The 19,733-nt window shown below is 34.7% G+C and overlaps 2 protein-coding genes across 2 annotated transcripts in view; one reads left to right on the plus strand and one right to left on the minus strand.

The window, feature by feature from the left end:
- Nucleotides 1-19,733, plus strand: part of LOC123540439 (phosducin-like protein 3) — a 478,889-nt gene that overhangs the window by 116,161 nt on the left and 342,995 nt on the right. The window lies entirely within an intron of this gene.
- LOC123540231 (NADH dehydrogenase [ubiquinone] flavoprotein 1, mitochondrial-like) overlaps nucleotides 16,864-19,733 on the minus strand; it is a 32,656-nt gene continuing 29,786 nt past the window's right edge. The window contains exons 13-14 of the mRNA XM_045325068.2: nucleotides 19,352-19,461; nucleotides 16,864-17,405 (exon numbers count right to left, since the gene is read on the minus strand). Coding sequence (XP_045181003.2) covers nucleotides 17,331-17,405; nucleotides 19,352-19,461 — 185 coding nt within the window. The 3' untranslated portion in view covers nucleotides 16,864-17,330. The remainder of the gene's footprint in view (nucleotides 17,406-19,351; nucleotides 19,462-19,733) is intronic.

Genomic DNA, 19,733 nt, shown 5'->3' on the forward strand with positions numbered 1-19,733 from the left:
TTATAAAGGGGACATTTAATCATGAATTTTGAGATAGCACTGACGGATACAAGACAACAGTCAGTTTTGTGAAAGGATTGTGAAAAAAAAAATACTGACAAAAGACTGATAACTATGTCATGTCAAACGTTGCTAAATTATATATGTATGTTATTATTATTGTTTGTTTGTTATTTTTATTAAATGTCTTGTCATTCATATTCTAAAAGTCATTATTGTTATTCTATATTTCGTTATTCTTATTTTATCTTTGATATTTTTATTCAATGTCGTGTCATTCATATTCTAAGTTTTACCATTGTTATTTTATATGCCGTTATTCTTATTGTATGTCCGATATTCTTATGGTAAAAGTCATTATTGTTATTCTATATTTCGCTATTCTTATTGTATCTTTGATATTGTTATTCAATGTCGTGTCATTCATATTCTAAATATTACCATTATGGTAAAAGTCATCATTGTTGTTCAATATCTGACGATTCTATTTACAAAACGTGTCATTCTTATTTTATGCTATGTGACTGTATTTGTATAGCGTCGCTTTGCTATTTTTATCGCGGGAAATCGCACATACAATAAGAATATAAAGCTTACAAAAACAATAACGAATATACAACAACAATAACGTCTTTTACAATAAGAATATCGAACATACAATAAGAATAACGACATATAGAATAACAATGGTAACACTTAGTATATGAATGACACGACATTGAATAACAATATCAAAGATACAATTAGAATAACGAAATATAGAATAACAATAATGACTTTTACCATAAGAATATCGAACATACAATAAGAATAACGACATATAGAATAACAATGGTAAGACTTAGAATATGAATGACACGACATTGAATAACAATATCAAAGATACAATTAGAATAACGAAATATAGAATAACAATAATGACATTTACCATAAGAATATCGAACATACAATAAGAATAACAACATATACAATAACAATGATAAGACTTAGAATATGAATGACACGACATTGAATAACAATATCAAAGATAGAATAACAATAACGAAACATAGAATAACAATAATGACTTTTACCATAAGAATATCGAACATACCATAAGAATAACGACATATACAATAACAATAACAGATTTTAGAATATGAATGACACGACATTGAATAACAATAACAAACATACAATAATAATAACATACATTAATTATTTAGCAACGTTTGACATGCCATAGATAACAGTATTTAGTTAATAAGTATTAATACAACTGAAAACAACAATTAAGACAAATATCATGCCTGTTTTAGCATTATCATTTAGTACATTTGATTACGATACGGTGTTACTTTATTTTAAAATGCCATTACAGTTCTGTTAAGGGTTTGTCAACCGACAGCCCTTTTTGAAGCCAACATTGAAAATGTTAGAAAAATGACATTGCAACAATTTTTCAAGTATTCAGAAATGTCAGCAAGCAAAATAAACATCATTCACCAATAACAGCATGAGTAATTGGTACTCACTATACGCTAATTATTAGAACAATGGAAAACACAGAAACAAAATGTACCTCCAATTAGGAAAAAATCATGTTCACAATGAACGCCCAGCTATATTCATGTATTTACAATTTCATTTGTGGTATCTAGGCATAATTTCGAAATTGCTCAATTTATACAGGAAGTTAGCCATGTTTATCAAGAAAATTGTAAATAGAGATTCTTTTACTTACTGTGTACTTGTTTTAAAACATGATACCCCAATACTAAAGAATGTATTACGGATTGCTATGACGCTATTTACCATATGCTGTAAATATGTATTCACTCTGAATGCTCGTTTGTGGGGGCCTCCGTGGCCGAGTGGTTTAGGTCGCTGACTTCAAATCACTTGCCCCTCATCGATGTGGGTTCGAGCCTCACTCGGGGCGTTGAATTCTTCATGTGACGAAGCCATCCAGCTGGCTTACGGAAGGTCTGTGGTTCTACCCAGGTGCCCGCTCGTGATGAAATAATGCACGGAGGGGCACCTGGGGTCTTCCTCCACCATTAAAGCTGAAAAGTCGCCATATGACCTATCATGTGTCGGTGCGACGTTAAATCAAACAAAAAAAAAATATTCGTTTGTATGACCGCCGTTCTATGTCATAACTAATGAAATAATCATTTTGGTAAATTGATATATTCAAAAGATCCGCATATATACTTATGTTATGTTGGGAGTCTTAATCACCACCGAAATACATGACAAGTGGGTTTCTCACCAGAGGACCCAGTTATGTTAGTGGAAAGGTATTAACATGGGAGATAAGCCCTTTAACTAGTCCTTGCCAACTCGTATTTTAAATGCATCATTATAAAAGAATAGCCTGTGTTCCCTTGCTGTTAGGTTTATTAACAAGGAGACACTAAACAGTAAAGTAGGCCCTTTAGTACTTTCCTACGATTGTATTTTAAATGCATCATTATAAACGAATAGTCTGTGTTCCCTTGCTGTTAGTTTTATCAACAAGGAGACACTTAACAGAAACGTAGGCGTTGGCTGACTCTTCAGTGGTGCATATATCCTAAGATGTCATCAAATTATGAAATGTTAAATAGTTAACATACCTTGCGACCCATCTTTGGAAGAATTGTTTTTCTGCACGTTAATATAATTTGTCGTTTTGTCCATTTCGACTACAGTTGTGGTGTTCATGTATTCAGTTTTCTTCTTATGTTTGAAAACATAAGCAACCTTCCTTCCTTGACTGGCGAACACTGGTGGTTTAGTAATTGCTGCTGTGTGACTTAAGTCAGTTGTGGTAGATAAATATGTTGTCGTTGTCATACGGAATTTAGACCACTGCTGAGGTTTCAGGACTGTGGCAATTGGTTTTAGCGAAGAGAAAAATAGGTCACGTGTTGTAGTTCTTTTGCTTCTCAGGGTAGTTCTTTTAAAAGATCGAACTGTTGCTGTTTTGGAAGTTGGTCTACTATCAGGGTTAGTTACTATTCTTTCCTTTGGTGGAATGTAAGTGATATAACTAACGTTAGCGAGAGTGGTATCTGTTTTATTCGTTGCTAATGACATAGATATCAAAGGTGCATAAGCAGGAGTAGAGTCTACGTTAATATTAGAAGGTTCTGTAGTTGTAAAACGTTCAACAGCAGATGTTTCAAATTTCTCTTTTGCTGGTGTTGAAATTATCAAACCTTCAACAACAGTAGAAGTTTCATATTTCTCTTTTGCTGGGGTTGAAAATATCAAACCTTCAACAGCAGAAGAAGTTTCAAATTTCTCTTTTGCTGGTGTTGAAATTGTCAAACCTTCAACTGCAGAAGAAGTTTCAAATCTACCCTTTGTTGGCGTTGTAGGTATCAAACGTTCAACAGTAAGAGTAGTTTCTAATTTGTCTTTTGCTGGTGTTATAGTTATCAAACTTTCAGTAGAAGAAGTACCCTTTAATTTATCCTTGGCAGGTGTTGCAGTTATCAAACTTTCAACAGCAGTTGCTTTAAGATAATTAGGTTCATTTCCAATATTTTTTGGCGAAGTTTCTACTGTAGCTACAGATGAGTCAGTTACTGAACGATTTGCACCGAAAGTTGAAGCAGTTTCTACAACGCTTGAAGTTGCTGAAGAAGGTAATATGGAACTTGTATGAATTATTTTGCCACTGCCTAAATTTGATAAGGTATTTACGAAAACATTACTAGGAACCTTACTGAATAGTGCAATGCGTTGAGTATATGGTACAACAGAAGCCATAACCTGTTTAACAGTTATGGCTGTTTCAGAATGCTGTTGTTTAAATCCGCTTGTATCAGTGGCCAAAGAATTTGAACGTGTTTGTTCTATAAATGTTGGTGTAGAGGGCGATGTTGTAGGGAAACGTAAAGGTGTTTGCGTTGACTTCGTGTACCCAATGCTGTTTACGCGTAATGTATTGTCTGTGTAGTTTAAGACACAAATCCCATCTTTGCACTGATTTATAGATGTCTCGCAGTATTTACCTGTGAAGTTTTCATGGCAAATACACAAAGGTTGAGATAAATTTACTCCGACACAGTAACCATGGTGACACTCAAGATAACATGATGTTAGTTTAGATTCACACCTTGTTCCAGTAAATTCTTTTCCACAAATGCATTTGAATCCTTCGTCATTTATAGAACAGTAACCATGGTTGCAAGGGTTGCCATGACAATGATCGTCCACCAGAATATCACAGTGTTTCCCGGCATACCCAGTAGAACAGTTACAGCGATAACTATTTACGTGGTCTACGCATGCGCCATGAGCACATGGAGAGTGCTCACAGTCATCAATATCAGTTTCACAGAATGATCCAGTAAATCCTGGGAAACACTGACAGTAAGATCCTGTTTTGTTCATTGCGCATGTGCCAAAACGACATTCATGGCGGCTACATGAAGCCATACTTTTGTTTATTTCACAGTGCTTACCTGTGTATGTGTTGCTGCATACACATTTATAACCATTTATGAGATCTTGACAGTATCCATGCACACAAGGAGAACTAAAACACTCGTTAATGTTATATTCACAGCGTGTGCCAGTAAATCCGCCAGCGCATGCGCAATTATAACCGCGCTTGGTGCTTGACGGATAACACGTTCCGTTTATACATGGATTGCTGAAACAGTCACCAGTATACTTTTCACATCTTTTACCGCTGGTACCATTTGGGCAAATACATTGGAACGAATATTCTGTTTCGAGACAGGTGGCATTGAATAGACACGGTGAACTCGCACAATTCCTTTGTGTTTCAACTGAAATATGAAGAAGATTTGTAATATAATAAAATGCATGTTGTACATATCGGCTGGTGTAACATTTCACGTAATATTGTTTCCGCCATCATGTTTTGCCGAATGTGAGAAATATTGAAATCTTGAAGTATAACATCGAAAACTGTAGCGCAAAGTATCAGTTTTGATTCAAAGTGCAGTGCGAGATGACGAGATAATAATTCATTGAGGTTAAGATTTAGTCGAACTGCGTAAACTTAAAAATTTATTGCGACAACTTCGATTTTCCTACCTAATGTTATCACACTATAGTACTAAGAAAACAACATTCCTGTCGTATATGGCATGTCAAACGTTGCTAAATTATGAGTATGTTATTATTATTGTATGTTTGTTATTGTTATTCAATGTCGTGTCATTCATATTCTAAAATTTGCTATTGTTATTGTATATGTCGTCATTCTTATGGTATGTTCGATATTCTTATGGTAAAAGTCATTATTTGTATACAAGACATTGAATAACATTTGACACGACATTGAATAACAATATCAAAGATACAGTAAGAATAACGAAAGACAGAGTAACAATAATGACGTTTACCATAAGAAAAACGAACATACAATAAGAATAACGACATATAGAATAACAGTGGTAAGACTTAGAATATGAATGACAATATCAAAGATACAATAAGAATAACGAAATATGGAATAACAATAATGACTTTTAGAATATGAATGACAAGACATTGAATAACAATAACAAACATACAATAACAATAACAATAATGACTTTTAGAATATGAATAACAAACATACAATAATAATAACACACATATATAATTTAGCAACGTTTGACATGCCATAGTCGTATGATTAACTTACGTAGATTTGACAGAATGACACGACTGCAAAACTATTACACTCACCAAAGTCATACACCATCCGCGAGATTATAAGATCTTGTGTCTGTGACATCTTTACAGTCAGGAATCCATTGGATGATTTGATTGACGGATGGTGCTTATTGTTATTGATTTGGCAGAATGATTCGATAGTATTCGCCTCTTGTTCTTCTCCATCGAATATATACACTCCATCTGCTAGTGTACTATTGTTGCAGTCAGTTTTATTTGTAAAGAAAGTTTTAACATGTAAAAGTACTTGTCGTCCAGGTGGTGCCACTAACCGGAAGTAGCAGGTAAAGCTGTATGGGCTAACATACGGGTATCTTTGAGATGCAATAACACGAGGCCGATATTCCCATGGTAGTGTTAAGTTGCAAGGCCATACTGAAAAGTAGATCATATTTATATCTTTATACTGCTTAATTTTCATTAAACTTTTATATCATAGGCGTAGAATTTTGAAATAAAATGTGTCCTGTCCCCAAAAGCATTTGACAAACTGCTGCATTAAGATTTGTGAAACGATTATATTAAATACGCTGAAAGACATTTAATAGAATTATTTTCTAAGGACAGACTTTATTTAGTTCTTCATATATAAAGAGCTACTTCAATATTTATTCATCAATTTCAGCGGTCATTAGGGTATGTCCACTTGCCCTTTATAAGCCTTACAGACCTTTTTACACAGAGTTATTTCCTTAGCAACGGGAGACAATTTTCGCGCATGCGCACTCTACGTAGGGCAAAACGACATGACCGCACAATATAAATTACGTTAAATTATATTACATTTCAATCTATTGGACCAATAATTAGTTTGTTTTATAGTAGATATCCACCGCAAGACAAGGGAAAATATATGTAGATCTTTGCAAACCCACAGCTGATATACTTTAACTAATGCGCATTATTATTGATGATTTTGGATTAATAAACTATTTTTCAGCAATTTTGATCTCGATTAATTTAGGTTAAGAAAAATGAAATAATAATAGTTTTTGTTTTATTTCCTAACATGATCTCACAGAACTTTCCACCTGTCGCAATTAGCTTACATGATACTTGCAATATAATTAAAAGTCGAAGTTTAAAATAAAAAGTTAAATTAACAAAGTCCAGCCTTTGATTTTGTATCCAATTATACCCAAATGGGGATCAATTCTTTCCGTAATCAAAAATAATAGTCATCTTAAAATTGTTAATTTTTTTTCTATCCATTCTTTGGAAGTTTTTATTTGACAATATCAAAGTAGTTCGGATGGCGAATGCAGCGGTCAGATTTAATAGAGAGGTTGTGTGTGTGTGTGTGTGGGGGGGGGGGGGGGGGGGTTCTACTTACATTCTTTATCTGTTGTTAAACCATGTTCCTATTCTTTGCGGAATTCAAGTTTATCATAATTTTCTATTAATTTACGGGTAATGACTTCTGCGCACGATACATTTCCGATATGAAAATTTTCCAGCATGTAAACATAAGAGATAAAAAAGTAGAAATTTATATTAGGTATTTTCCTTCAGTATGTAGTTAGAGTCCTTGATTTGATTCATATCTTACGAATTTAGATTTTTTATAACTACACTTTCGTCGTTTTAAAAAGGAAATGTCAACATAAGTTCCAGAGTATATTTTTATAGATTCTAAAATACTAGATATCAAGTGAAAAGTTTATTTTTGATTCACAAAACAGCTCCGCCACGGGATATATTAATCCGAGGGCGTTCTTATTATGGCATTGATGACCGAAGGCATTAAAGTATGTCATATCAAAGCCATCTTATATGCTTCAGTAACTTTTATGATCCGCTCTATAATTAGGGGACACCCTCGAAATTAAGTTAGGGTCTCCCAATTATAAGGTGTGGTCGCACAAGTTACTTGAATTAAAACTGGAATAAGAACTTACTTCCTGAATATTGATAGTAGTCATATGTGTCTGTCGTCTGCAAACTTGTGTGATCATTCACCACTTGACTGCTCATTGCGCACACGCGCATGCTCGAACTAAATACAAACGAGCTACATAAGAGGTCAGAAGCATTGGTGCATTTGTTTGCGCAGTCCTTTGTCGATGTGTTGTAAATTATGTGATGGTATGTATCTTTTCCATTCAAAACCTGATTCTCTTTCTTCTCATATAAGTCTTGTATTGCTGAAAATACGGAAACGCTGCTTATTAATGAGTTGTTACTTCTTGGCATTACAAGCATTGCTATAGCAGTCGCACTTTTATAAGTCGTAAAGTATACTTAAACAAACATTTACAAACGTAGCAAAAGATCTCTAACTTGCCTTACAGTTCCTTTTCTGAACTGTCAATAAAGTAGTTTATGTCAAAGCTGGACTTTTATACGATATTGCATAAAGAAAAATCTGCCCTTTAAATGTCGAGGCCAGTTAATGAAAGAAGCGTAGAAAATGTTGCTTACATTTTGAAAGCTCAAAATATGTTGACCCTTCGGCCTTTCTGAGAGCACTATAACCTTGACTATCACTCGCTGCAGCCCGTTTAAGAAGTAGGCAGTACCCGATGGAACTAATGTACTCAAACGACATACACGTATCACCATTGCTATTTCTTCTTTGTGAGCTATTGTTACTATGCCTACTGCCCCGTCTATGTGTTCCGTGTAGCTGTATTTCTTCTGTATTTTTGTCTAGGTTCGGGATGAGACGTTTTGAATCGTAGTCTGATTTCTTTAAACAAAGTTCTGCGCATGCCTGAAGGGTCAGCTGTCTCGGAGATCCGATAGTAAGATTGCTACTTGGATACATGACGTCATCAAATATTGCAAAATGTATCAGTCGGCTTTCTAAAAAAAGGATAAACATACATATCTGCAATTTAATTTCAAAACTTTTACTTTATTCGCATTACTAAAGTCCATTCTTTATTATATCACTACACAGAGGGTTGCATGCAGGCATGATTACCGTCACACATCTGCAGAGGCCCACTTTCGTTAATAGTCACGCTAAATTAATCAGACTACAGTGGCATACTTCTGTCGCAAAATAGCTAAGTAGCTATTACGGCAATATTCTAAACTTTGCAGGAAATATGTGCATTTTTCTGAATATCATGTACAGCAATAAATAATATTTTCTAGATATGATGGTAGCATATTTCTGTCCCAGCTAGGTATTTATCGCGATACATAAAAACATTATCTCGATAAAGCGAAGTTGTCTGTAAAGATTAACTCGATAGTTGAAAGTTTCCTGGAAATACTATTGCGATAATTTACATTATTACTTCGATACGTTATGCGTAAGTGCCCACAGCTAGATAGCTATATCGATACTTTCAGAAATTATCTTTATATTATAAACTTTTTCTATGGTAGTATATTTCTGCCACAAGATAGCTAGGTAGCTGTCATGAAAATATTGTAAACTTTCCAGGAAATGTGTACATTTTTTTGAAAATATTTCAGCAAAAATAATATATAAATATATAATTTAAACTTTCCTGTGAAATTTACATTATTATCGTGATAGCTACCCAGCTATCTCGTGGCAAAAATATGCCACATTTTATCAAGATATTTTTATGAATCGTGATATCTACCAAGCTATATCGTGAAAGAAATATGCCACCATATCGAACCAATCGTTAATCTTTTCAAGCATTTGATTTTTTGGTTGCGGGTTTATCCCGCTACCAAAGTTAAGTGTGTTTCTGACAATCATGTAGCATCTTTATTTGATTCCAAATCACATCCAAAGGAATTTGTTCATGTGCTACACAAAGTAGTCCCATTCAAGAACAATGCGGATGAATTATCAATGATCAAGCAGTTCTCATTCATCCTCTATCCATTCACACTGGCCATTTGGATTATATAAGACCTGTCAATGATTAGGTATTCCAGCCCATGGTTACATCACTGACTTCCAGCTGTTCATGTAAGGTCAGGCAGAGGTTATCTTAGATATGAGGCACATTAGTATTTGTTTCTTATACATGTATATTTATAGATTGGCATTTAAAATGAAAATACCTCTAGCAAAACCCGCAACCACCAGACATCTCAAGGCTTTGATTTTTAGCTTCAAAGATTTTTTATTGTGTGTGTATTAAGGTTTGAACATTTCAGAGATGGGTGAAAATGTACAGTTGTTTATGACGTCAGTGTCAGTTTTAAAATAATTATGTTACTCTTTTGAATATAAAAGACGCTTGAACTGTTTCCTTAACATACGTTTTGCAAATTAAATATGTGCGCTAAATCTATTGTCACCATGTTAACCAGATAAATTCGTGGTTAATTTCTTTTCAGCTTGTTAACCAATTTCGAAAATTTTCCTTAGGCACTGAGCTGTAGAGAAACGATCAAGAATAAGCAAAATCTGAATGAGACATAATTCTTTAAAAAACTGTTTTCAGAAATACTGGAATACTTTCAAATATACTCTTAGAGAAAAAATCTTGACGTATTTTCAGTTTACTTACCCGATGACAAAGTCCATGTTTCAATTACCACGAGTTCACAGAAAATCAGTATCATATATCTAAAAACCATGTCGCATTTATTAACTGTGAGTATATACGCAATGCAGTAATTATTAGAAACTCAAACCATGTATAATTATTTTCCTTTAATTGAAAAAATGCTAAAAAATATGACGCCAGCAGAAACGAGTTACTTTCTTCGTAACCTAATTCTGTGCTCTGATAGTTTGAAAGGCTTGGCAGGTGCGTGATAATAAATACTCCATAATCTAAAATAATTTCACTCTCTAAAGATATTTGTCTTAATGTTTATTATAGTTGATATGTTACTGTATTTGGCGATTGGCAAAATGAAATATCTCAAAGATAAGATAAACATTTTTAAATTTATAGTATATGTAATCTAATAAATATGTAAATTATTATATCCAAGGTATTGCTAAATAATATCTCGTTTGAAGAGAAAAAGTTGACAATCAACTAGACGTTCCATGAACGTCGAATAACACAATGAATAATTAAATAAATCAGAATAATTTCACTTTCTGCTGTTTAAATTTAAGAGAATAGCCCAGAAGTTTTTTTAGCAAAACTTTATAAAACAAATGCATGCATATAAAGCAGCGAGAGTGAAAGCAACTGATTGGTGATAAAATGATATTTTAAGCCCTGTACATGAAAATATAATAGAATTACATATGGAAAAAAAAACATAATGTTATCCGGTTACACTGAATTAGAATCATTCTAGATGTAAATAATTAGTTTTATTTTGTCTTTTTTAAAAAATAATTTTGATCCACAAAAACATCTGTTTAGTATTTTGGTATTTCAACAATTTTAAAAATGTATCAAAATATAGAGGAATATACTGAACTCTTAATAAACTATATACTGGACATATCCACTGGTACCAGGCACGCAAAAAGAAAATGTCATGTACATGTTATACCCTACCCCTAGGTATACTACGAGAACCATGATAATTATGATGATAAGCGTAATATTACTATAATTATTTCTACGTTGTACACATTTTAACATTTGTAAATACGATGACGACTGAAAGAAAAACTGTTTTGATATATTTATACAGAGATAATGATTATCTATAAATATATTTTTCTCTCCGTTCATTCTTAAAAATACCTAAAAGACAAATTTATTGGAATAAAAAGTTTGCGTCAAAGGATTCTGGGAATAACCAATTTGTAAAATTGTACAAACTTTAGAAGCCCAGTCTTTTTCTTAGATCATATATATCCGTAAACAAATATAAGTACTGCGTTTCTCAAAGTAAATTTTTAAAAAATGTTTACAATTCTTATTTGTCTAACTAAAGGGTGTAAGGAAAGTTCGTTCTTGTTGGAAAAATAAACAGAGCAATAACTGGAAAGTCAGAAACAGATATGGTTTTACTATACGTATACATATTGCTGATACAAACATTTGGTATTTTAGATTTCCCAGTTGGAGTAAATGCAATGTTATTCAAGACAGTATTTCCAGGACAGAAAAGTTCAACTTTTGAAATTAAAAAAAAAACAACATTACTTCTTAATTAATTATAATACGAACATTACATATTAGGTCAGATCTTCAATAAATTTGTGTACAATACAAGTTCAACCACTATAATTATAATATGTATTTACAACGAAACAAATGACTTTTAGGACGTTTAGATGTACTGCAAGTGGCTGCCCAAATGAAATTTTGTTAAAAATACCCAAGTTGCGTGGGGAAAAGGCAACGTCTCACTGAATGTCATATATCCATCTGAATATTTATCCAGTTATCAAACTCAAAACATGATCATGAGAACGTTTGTCTAGTGGTTAAGGTGTCAGCCGCTCAACTCGGGGAGTGTGGGTTCAATCCCAACTGGGTTCATAAACACTTTTTATGACACAAGTACTGTTTTTCCATGGAGCAGACCCGGGAGCGGATCAAACAAGCTTGAGGCTTTGATCACGATCCAAAAACAAATTAATGTAAACTAAACATGATCATAGGATAGTATGGACATCTCTTGTGGTCTTTTACATCTCAGTATACTTGTTAAGCTGTTTGGATTACCAGAAACATTCTTCACATCCTTTTTATGTAAAGCATGCTAACTGTGAATCCTTCCAGGTTTTCTGCTTTTAAAGTTTCCCAAACATCGCGTGAATAATTAAATACTGAATCTTCAAAGGAATCAACTCAATTAAGCATGGTCTAATAGGTAAGATGGATAAAAACGAGCTAATGCTTTTAGACCTTTGCCAGCCAATGGTTTCGGTGCATTCATGAATGATTCGCAACAAGAATTTCATTAGGTTGTTCGCTATATGTAAATCTACCCGATTAGTTCCTACTTCATTTTAATTAATTTATTTATTTGTTTTGGCTTTAATGCCGTTTTTCAACAGTATTTCAGTTAAGTAATGGCGGGCAGCTAACCTAACCAGTGTTCCTGGATTCTTTACCAGTACAAACCTGTTCTCCGCAAGTAACTGCCAACTTCTCCACATGAATCAGAGGTGGAGGACGAATGCTTTCAGACATAATGTTTTCTGTCAAATCGTCACGGAGAACATACGCCTCGCCCGGGGATTGAAATCACGACCCCGCGATCCTTTTAGGGACAGCTATTAAGCTAAAAACAAAAATACCCTTTGACAATTTCTTCTAATGAACCACTCAATGGATCTTCATTAAACTTGGTCTATAGGATAGAGACCACCAATTGTTTCCCCACAGACTTCCATTATAAGGACTGATTGTACCAAACAGGAAGTGACTACTCGTGTTACATGTCAAGTAGTCCAAAATGTAGTTCCATGCTGTTGATGAAATCTGGTCTAATGAGTCATATAAGGATGTAGCAGTTATATTTTTGACTTAGTTTTATTGCTTATTGTATTGAAAAAAAAGATCTAGACCATTTTCATTGTGACTTTCCAGGTATTAGTTTTATTCTTTGAGAAAATGTCTATATACGCGTAATTGCTAAACGGCTATTTCATGGGAGCATTCTCAGAGGGTGATGTTTTTCAGAACAGATTATTTTTCTTATATGTAACATAACATGTCAATATTTTTCTATTTTTGATAAGAAGACATGTCATACTAAATGACCATATGTGGTTTTCATATCATTGAAATGCTCTAACATACTGAATATGAGGTCTCAAGTTTTCATTGTTTATATAAAATAAGGAAGGAAGGAACTAAATTAATGCGTGTATGGAAACACGTATATCTAATCATCACATTTTTTTTCAAGAACTATCTTAGTTCCACCAAAATATCGGAAGAGAAACATATGAGCCGCGCCATTAGAAAACCAACATAGTGGCTTTGCGACCAGCATGGATCCAGTCCAGCCTACGCATCCGCGCAGTCTGGTCAGGATCCATGCTGTTCGCTTTCAAAGCCTATTGCAATATGAGAAACCGTTAGCGAAAGATCTTCATCAAACTGTAGCACCATTTAAAGGTCCTCTCCGAAATTTGTTCCAATTAGGGCGTCTGTCCCCTTTAAGGGACTGCTACAGCTAGAAATACTTTTTATGAACTGCCCGATGGATTATTCAAAATTTTTTTTTTAGATGATGACACTTGGCCCCTTTACGGGCCACTAATTTATAGTTAACTTAGTAACATTCATAATTCAGTGCATCATTTATATATTAAACAAGAGATCACAGAGTGATCTTGGCACCCACCATTGAGCCATTTTTGAATGTTCCAAATTTCAAGACTTTTTTTTTTTATTTAACGTCGCACCGACATATGATAGGTCATATGGCGACTTTCCGGCTTTAATGGTGGAGGAAGACCCCAAGTGCCCCTCCATGCATTATCTCATCATTAGCGGGCACCTGGGTAGAACAACCAACCTTCCGTAAGCCAGCTGGATGGCTTCCTCACATGAATTCAACGTCCTGAGTGAGGCTCGAACCCATATCAATGAGGGGCAAGTGATTTGAAGTCAGCGACCTTAACCACTCGGCCACGCAGGCCCCTAAATTTCAAGACTAGCTCAAGGTCAAAATCAAGGTCAAATTTTATTTCGGTACACAACACTGTGCATGTGGTCCATGCAGGTTGTCCAAATTGGAAAGCTGTAGCTTGCGAAATGTGAAAGTAGATCACTAGATCCATTTCAAGGTCAAAGTTCATTTTGATATATAAAACTATGCATGTGCTTCAAATTATTTGGAGGCTGTAGCTTGAGAAATGTGAAAGTAGGTACTAGGTAAAAATCAATGTCAAATTTCAATTCAGAACACAAAAATATGCATGTGGTCCAAATTAGAAGCCTGTAGCTTCAGAAATGTGAAAGTTCGTCACTAGGTCAATCTCAAGATCAAAGTTCATTTCAGTACACAAAAACTATGCATGTAGTCCAAATTTGAAGGCTGTAGCTTGAGAAATGGGAAAGTAGGTCACTAGGTCAAAATCAAGGTCAAATTTCATTTTGGAACACAAAACTATGCATGTGGTCCAAATTCGAAGCCTGTACCTTCAAAAATGTGAAAGTAGGTCAATGTCAAGGTCAAAGTTTTTTTCGGTGCACAAAACTAAGCATGTGGTCCAAATTTGAAGGCTGTAGCTTGAGAAATGTGAAAGTAGGTCACTAGGTCAAAATCAAGGTCAAATTTCATTTCTGAACACAAAACTATGCATGTGGTCCAAATTTGAAGTCTGTATCTTAGAAAATGTTAAAGTAGGTCACTAGGTCAATGTCAAGGTCAAAGTATTTTTCAGTGCACAAAACTATGCATGTGGTCCAAATTTGAAGGCTGTAGCTCCAGAAATGTGAAAGTAGGTCACTAGGTCAAAATCAAGGTCAACTCATGTCAAGGTTCATCTTGCCACTCAAAGCTATACAAAAAAATATTACTATACACAAGGTCCTAATCTGAATGTTGTAGATTATTGACAAGAAGATTTTAAAAGCTTTTCCCTATATAGGTCTATATGAACCATGTGACCCCCGGGGCGGTGCCATATTTGACCCTAGGGGGATAATTTGAACAAACTTGGTAGAGAACCACAAGATGATGCTACATTAGAAATATCAAAGCCCTAGGCTTTGTGGTTTTGACAAGAAGATTTTCGAAGTTTTTCCCTGTATAAGTCTATGTAAACCAGAAGACCCCCCAGGGCGGGGCCATATTTGACCCTAGGGGAATAATTTGAACCATCTTAGCAGAAGACCATTAGGTTATGTCACATACAAAATATCAAAGCCCTAGGCCCTGTGGCTTTGGTCAAGAGGTTTTTCAAAGTTTTTCCCTATATAAGTCTATATAAACCATGTGACCCCCGGGGTGGCCATATTTGACCCCAGGGAAATAATTTGAATCATCTTGATAGAGGACCACTAGATGATGCTACATACCAAATATCAAAGCCCTAGGCTCTGTGGTTTTGGACAAAAAGATTTTCAAAAATTTTTCCTATATAAATCTATGTAAATTATAAAAAAAAACAAAGGGCCATAACTCACTCAAAAATTGTTGAACCAGTCTGATTTTCAGGGGGAAACAACTAGGGTACCAACTCATCATTCTGACAAAGTTTGGTCAAAATATCCCCAGTAGTTTCTGAGGAGATGCAATAACGAGAAATTGTTAACGGACGGACGGACGCACGGACGGACGATGGACCACGGAGGCAGAGTGATTTGAATAGCCCATCATCTGTTGATGGTGGGCTAAAAATATCAAAGCCCTAGGCTTTGTGGTTTGAACAAGAAAATTTTCCCTATATGTCTATGTAAACCATGTGGCCCCCAGGTTGGGGCCATATTTGACCCTAGGGGGATAATTTGAACAATCTTAGTAGAAGACCACTAGATGATGTCACATGCAAAATATCAAAGCCCTAGGCCTTGAGGTTTTGGACAAGAGGCTTTTCAAAAATTGTCCCTATATAAGTCTATATAAACCATGTGACCCTGGGATGGGCCATATTTGACCCCAGGGATATAATTTGAATCATCTTGGTAGAGGACCACTAGATGATGCTTTATACCAAATATCAAAGCCCTAGGCCCTGTGGTTTTGGACAAGGGTTTTTAAAAAAATTTCCCTATATAAATCTATGTAAATTATAAAAATAAACCAAGGGCCATAACTCACTCAACAATTGTTGAACCAGTCGGATTTTCAGGAGGACACAACTAGGGTACCAATACATCATTCTGACAAAGTTTGGTCAAAATCTCCCTAGTAGTTTCTGAGGAGATGTGATAACGAGAAATTGTTAATTGGCTGACGGACCACGGACGCAGTGATTTGAATAGCCCACCATCCGATGATGGTGGGCTAAAAAAACACCGTAAGGTGAGTGAGTTAGGGCCACCATAGCCCTCTTGTCTACTGTAGCATGTGAACCTCATGTGCAGTATAGTGGAACCAGTATAGGCTACACACCAAGTTTGGCAAAGATCCATCCAGTAGTATATAGTAAGTAGTTGTTTTGTGCTTTTTGGTATCTTGCAACGCTAGTTTACTTCAAAGCATAACCACCCATATACCTTCGAGAGTTCCAATGCAATAATGCAGCAGACCAAGTTTGGTGAAGAGGCAACCAGCATCTCAAGAAATTTTAAAGTCACCTCGGCATAATGTTTAGTCATATAGCAGCATTTTAACCTTATAATGGTAGGAGAAGACCACTAACTATGAACTTTGCATATTACGCCATGCCATACATGCATACCCGTCCAATCTCTAAGACAAAGGAAAAACTTAACATTGCAATTTTTATTTATATTTTTTTCATTCAGTTCTTTTTAAAAAACAACAAAATACGTATTTTTATATCAATTCTAAAAATACTCCCAAACATTTGCATTATCGCAAATAAATCAGTTTTTTACAATTCTTAACACTTTTCATATTAACTGTCAGTGTAATATATATTTTGCCAGGCTTTAAATTTCATGATGAAACCCAATAAACAAAAAACAAGATTGTGTGCAAACTTAATAATTCCACGAAACAAGAGTTATTCAAACCAAAGAAGAATTATTTGTCATTCCTATTGTATACAGAGCACAAGTTCTTCAAACATCCTTGAACAAAATGCTCTTTTCACTTTATAAACTATTCCTCACGCATTTAAATTCCTTTAATCTTTAAACTTCAATTAATACTCACACACAAAGAAATGTGTATGATTGGAAAGTTTATCTATTATTGTTGATAAATGGGATTCAAGCGGTGGCGTGTTTTTTCTGGTACATTGCCATCCTTTCTTCAATCTCTGGCCGGAAATGACGTATTAAGCCCTGAAATAGTGAAAATTTGATGTCATGAAAGTGAAATACAGCCATTTCATATTTTTAGTATTACACAAATATAAGAAAATTCTGATATTGTTTTAAGTATCAAAGGTGTTAGTGCAATGAACAAAGACTACAAATTCCTATGCTTCAGCAAAAAAAGAGCTAACATGAAACAAAAAGAAAATACATGCGTGTCCTTCTACAAGAATTTATTATTCTTGTTGAATAAACATTAAACAAGAGCACCGCCTTGCGGGTGCTGACGCTCATCTGATTTTTTTTGTATAATAGAAATATTGTCCTACCCATGATTTTCTAAGTCTAAAAAGGGCCATCACTCTTGCAAAAAGCAGGATAGAGTTATGTTTCTTGATGTACAGTGTCCACTTATGATGGTGAAAAACTGTTGCAAGTTTTAAAGCAATAGCTTTGATAGTTTATGAGAAAAGTTGACTTAAACATAATATTCAACCAAGAAAATGATTTTTCTAAGTCCAAAAGGGGCAATAATTATTTCAAAAAGCAGGATGGAGCTATGTTGCTTGCTGTACAGGGTCAGCTTATGATGGTGAACAAGAGTTGCAAGTTTTAAAGCAATAGCTTCGATAGTTTAAGAGAAAAAAGTTGACCTAAACATAAAACTTAACCAAGAAATCTGATATTTTCTAAGTCCAAAAGGGGCCATAAATCTTGCAAAAAGCAGGATGGAGTTATGTTTCTTGCTGTACAGGGTCAGCTTATGATGGTGAACAAGTGTTGCAAGTTTTAAAGCAATAGCTTTGATAGTTTAGGATAAAAGCTGACCTAAACATAAAACTTAACCAAGAAAACTGATTTTCTAAGTCCAAAAGGGGCAATAATTCTTGCAAAAAGCAAGATGGAGTTATGTTTCTTGATGTACAGGGTCTGCTTATGATGGTGAACAAGTATTCCAAGTTTCAAAGCAAAAGCTTTGATAGTTTAGGAGAAAAGTTGACCTAAACATAAAACTTAACCAAGAAATCTGATATTTTCTAAGTACAAAAGGGGCCATAAATCTTGCAAAAAGCAAGATGGAGTTATGTTTCTTGCTATACAGGGTCAGCTTATGATGGTGAACAAGTATTCCAAGTTTCAAAGCAATAGCTTTGATAGTTTAGGAGAAAAGCTGACCTAAACATAAAACTTAACCAGGCAACGCCGACGCAGACGCCGACGCCGACGCAGACAACCACTCAAGTGATGACAATAACTCATCATTTTTTTTCAAAAAATCAGATGAGCTAAAAATGCTCGGCAGAGCCTCAATCTATATTCAACTTGTTTAACAAATTCATTACGAAAAGACACTCATGTTACCCTCTATTTGTTTCATCCTGTATGATGTTATCTTTTGAAGATGCTAGTTCACAGTTGGTGATATATAGATTGAGGATATACAGATTGAGGATATATAGATTGAGGATATACAGATTGAGGATATACAGATTGAGGAGATACAGATTGAGGATATACAGATTGAGGATATACAGATTGAGGATATACAGATAAAGTGACTTGAAATTTTGTAACAAACATGTTGAATGTGTTCATTATTTAAAAAGCATCTCAGTTGCTTAATTTCTTTCAAAACATTGCGTTTACTTCATATGCATACTTTATGAGCATATATGACAATAAGCTTATACCAAGATCACATTATAAAACCAATAATAATTGATCCACACCATGTGAAAACAAACGTAGTGCATTTACCACCAGCACGGATCCACACCAGCCTGTGCATCCGCGCAGTCTGATCACGATCCATGCTGTTCGCTGATTTCTCTAACTCATGTATGGTTTGAAAGCGAACAATATAGATCCTTATTAGACTGCGTTGATGTGCAGGCTGGTCGCAAATGTACTATGTTGGTTTTCTCATGGCGTGGCTCAATCATGAGAGGACTTTATTTTTACAAGTTACAAACCTGTACTGGCCATGCGGCACCATCTCCAAGAGCACAAATTGTGTGGCCTTCAATCTGTTTGCTGATTTCCCACAACATGTCAATTTCATCTGTTCGCCCATTTCCCTCAACTGTAAAATATTTAAATAGTTATAACATATGGAAGTCAAATGGTAAAAGAGAGAGTTTCTTGAATTTAGAATAAACTGGAATCAACAAGTGCTCAGCACATCGTCTCAACACCATCTTCCTATATGCCAAGTTTAAAGTCAATACTGTGAAATCATTAATATTCGTGGGGGACTAATTTTCGTGGATTTCGTGGTTGACACAATCCATGAAATTTAATCTGAACGAACAAGTAAAATTCTCATTCATTTTATGTTCATAAGTTGAAATCCAC

Source organism: Mercenaria mercenaria, chromosome 16 (genome assembly GCF_021730395.1).
Source record: "Mercenaria mercenaria strain notata chromosome 16, MADL_Memer_1, whole genome shotgun sequence".
Taxonomy (NCBI): Eukaryota; Metazoa; Mollusca; class Bivalvia; order Venerida; family Veneridae; genus Mercenaria; species Mercenaria mercenaria.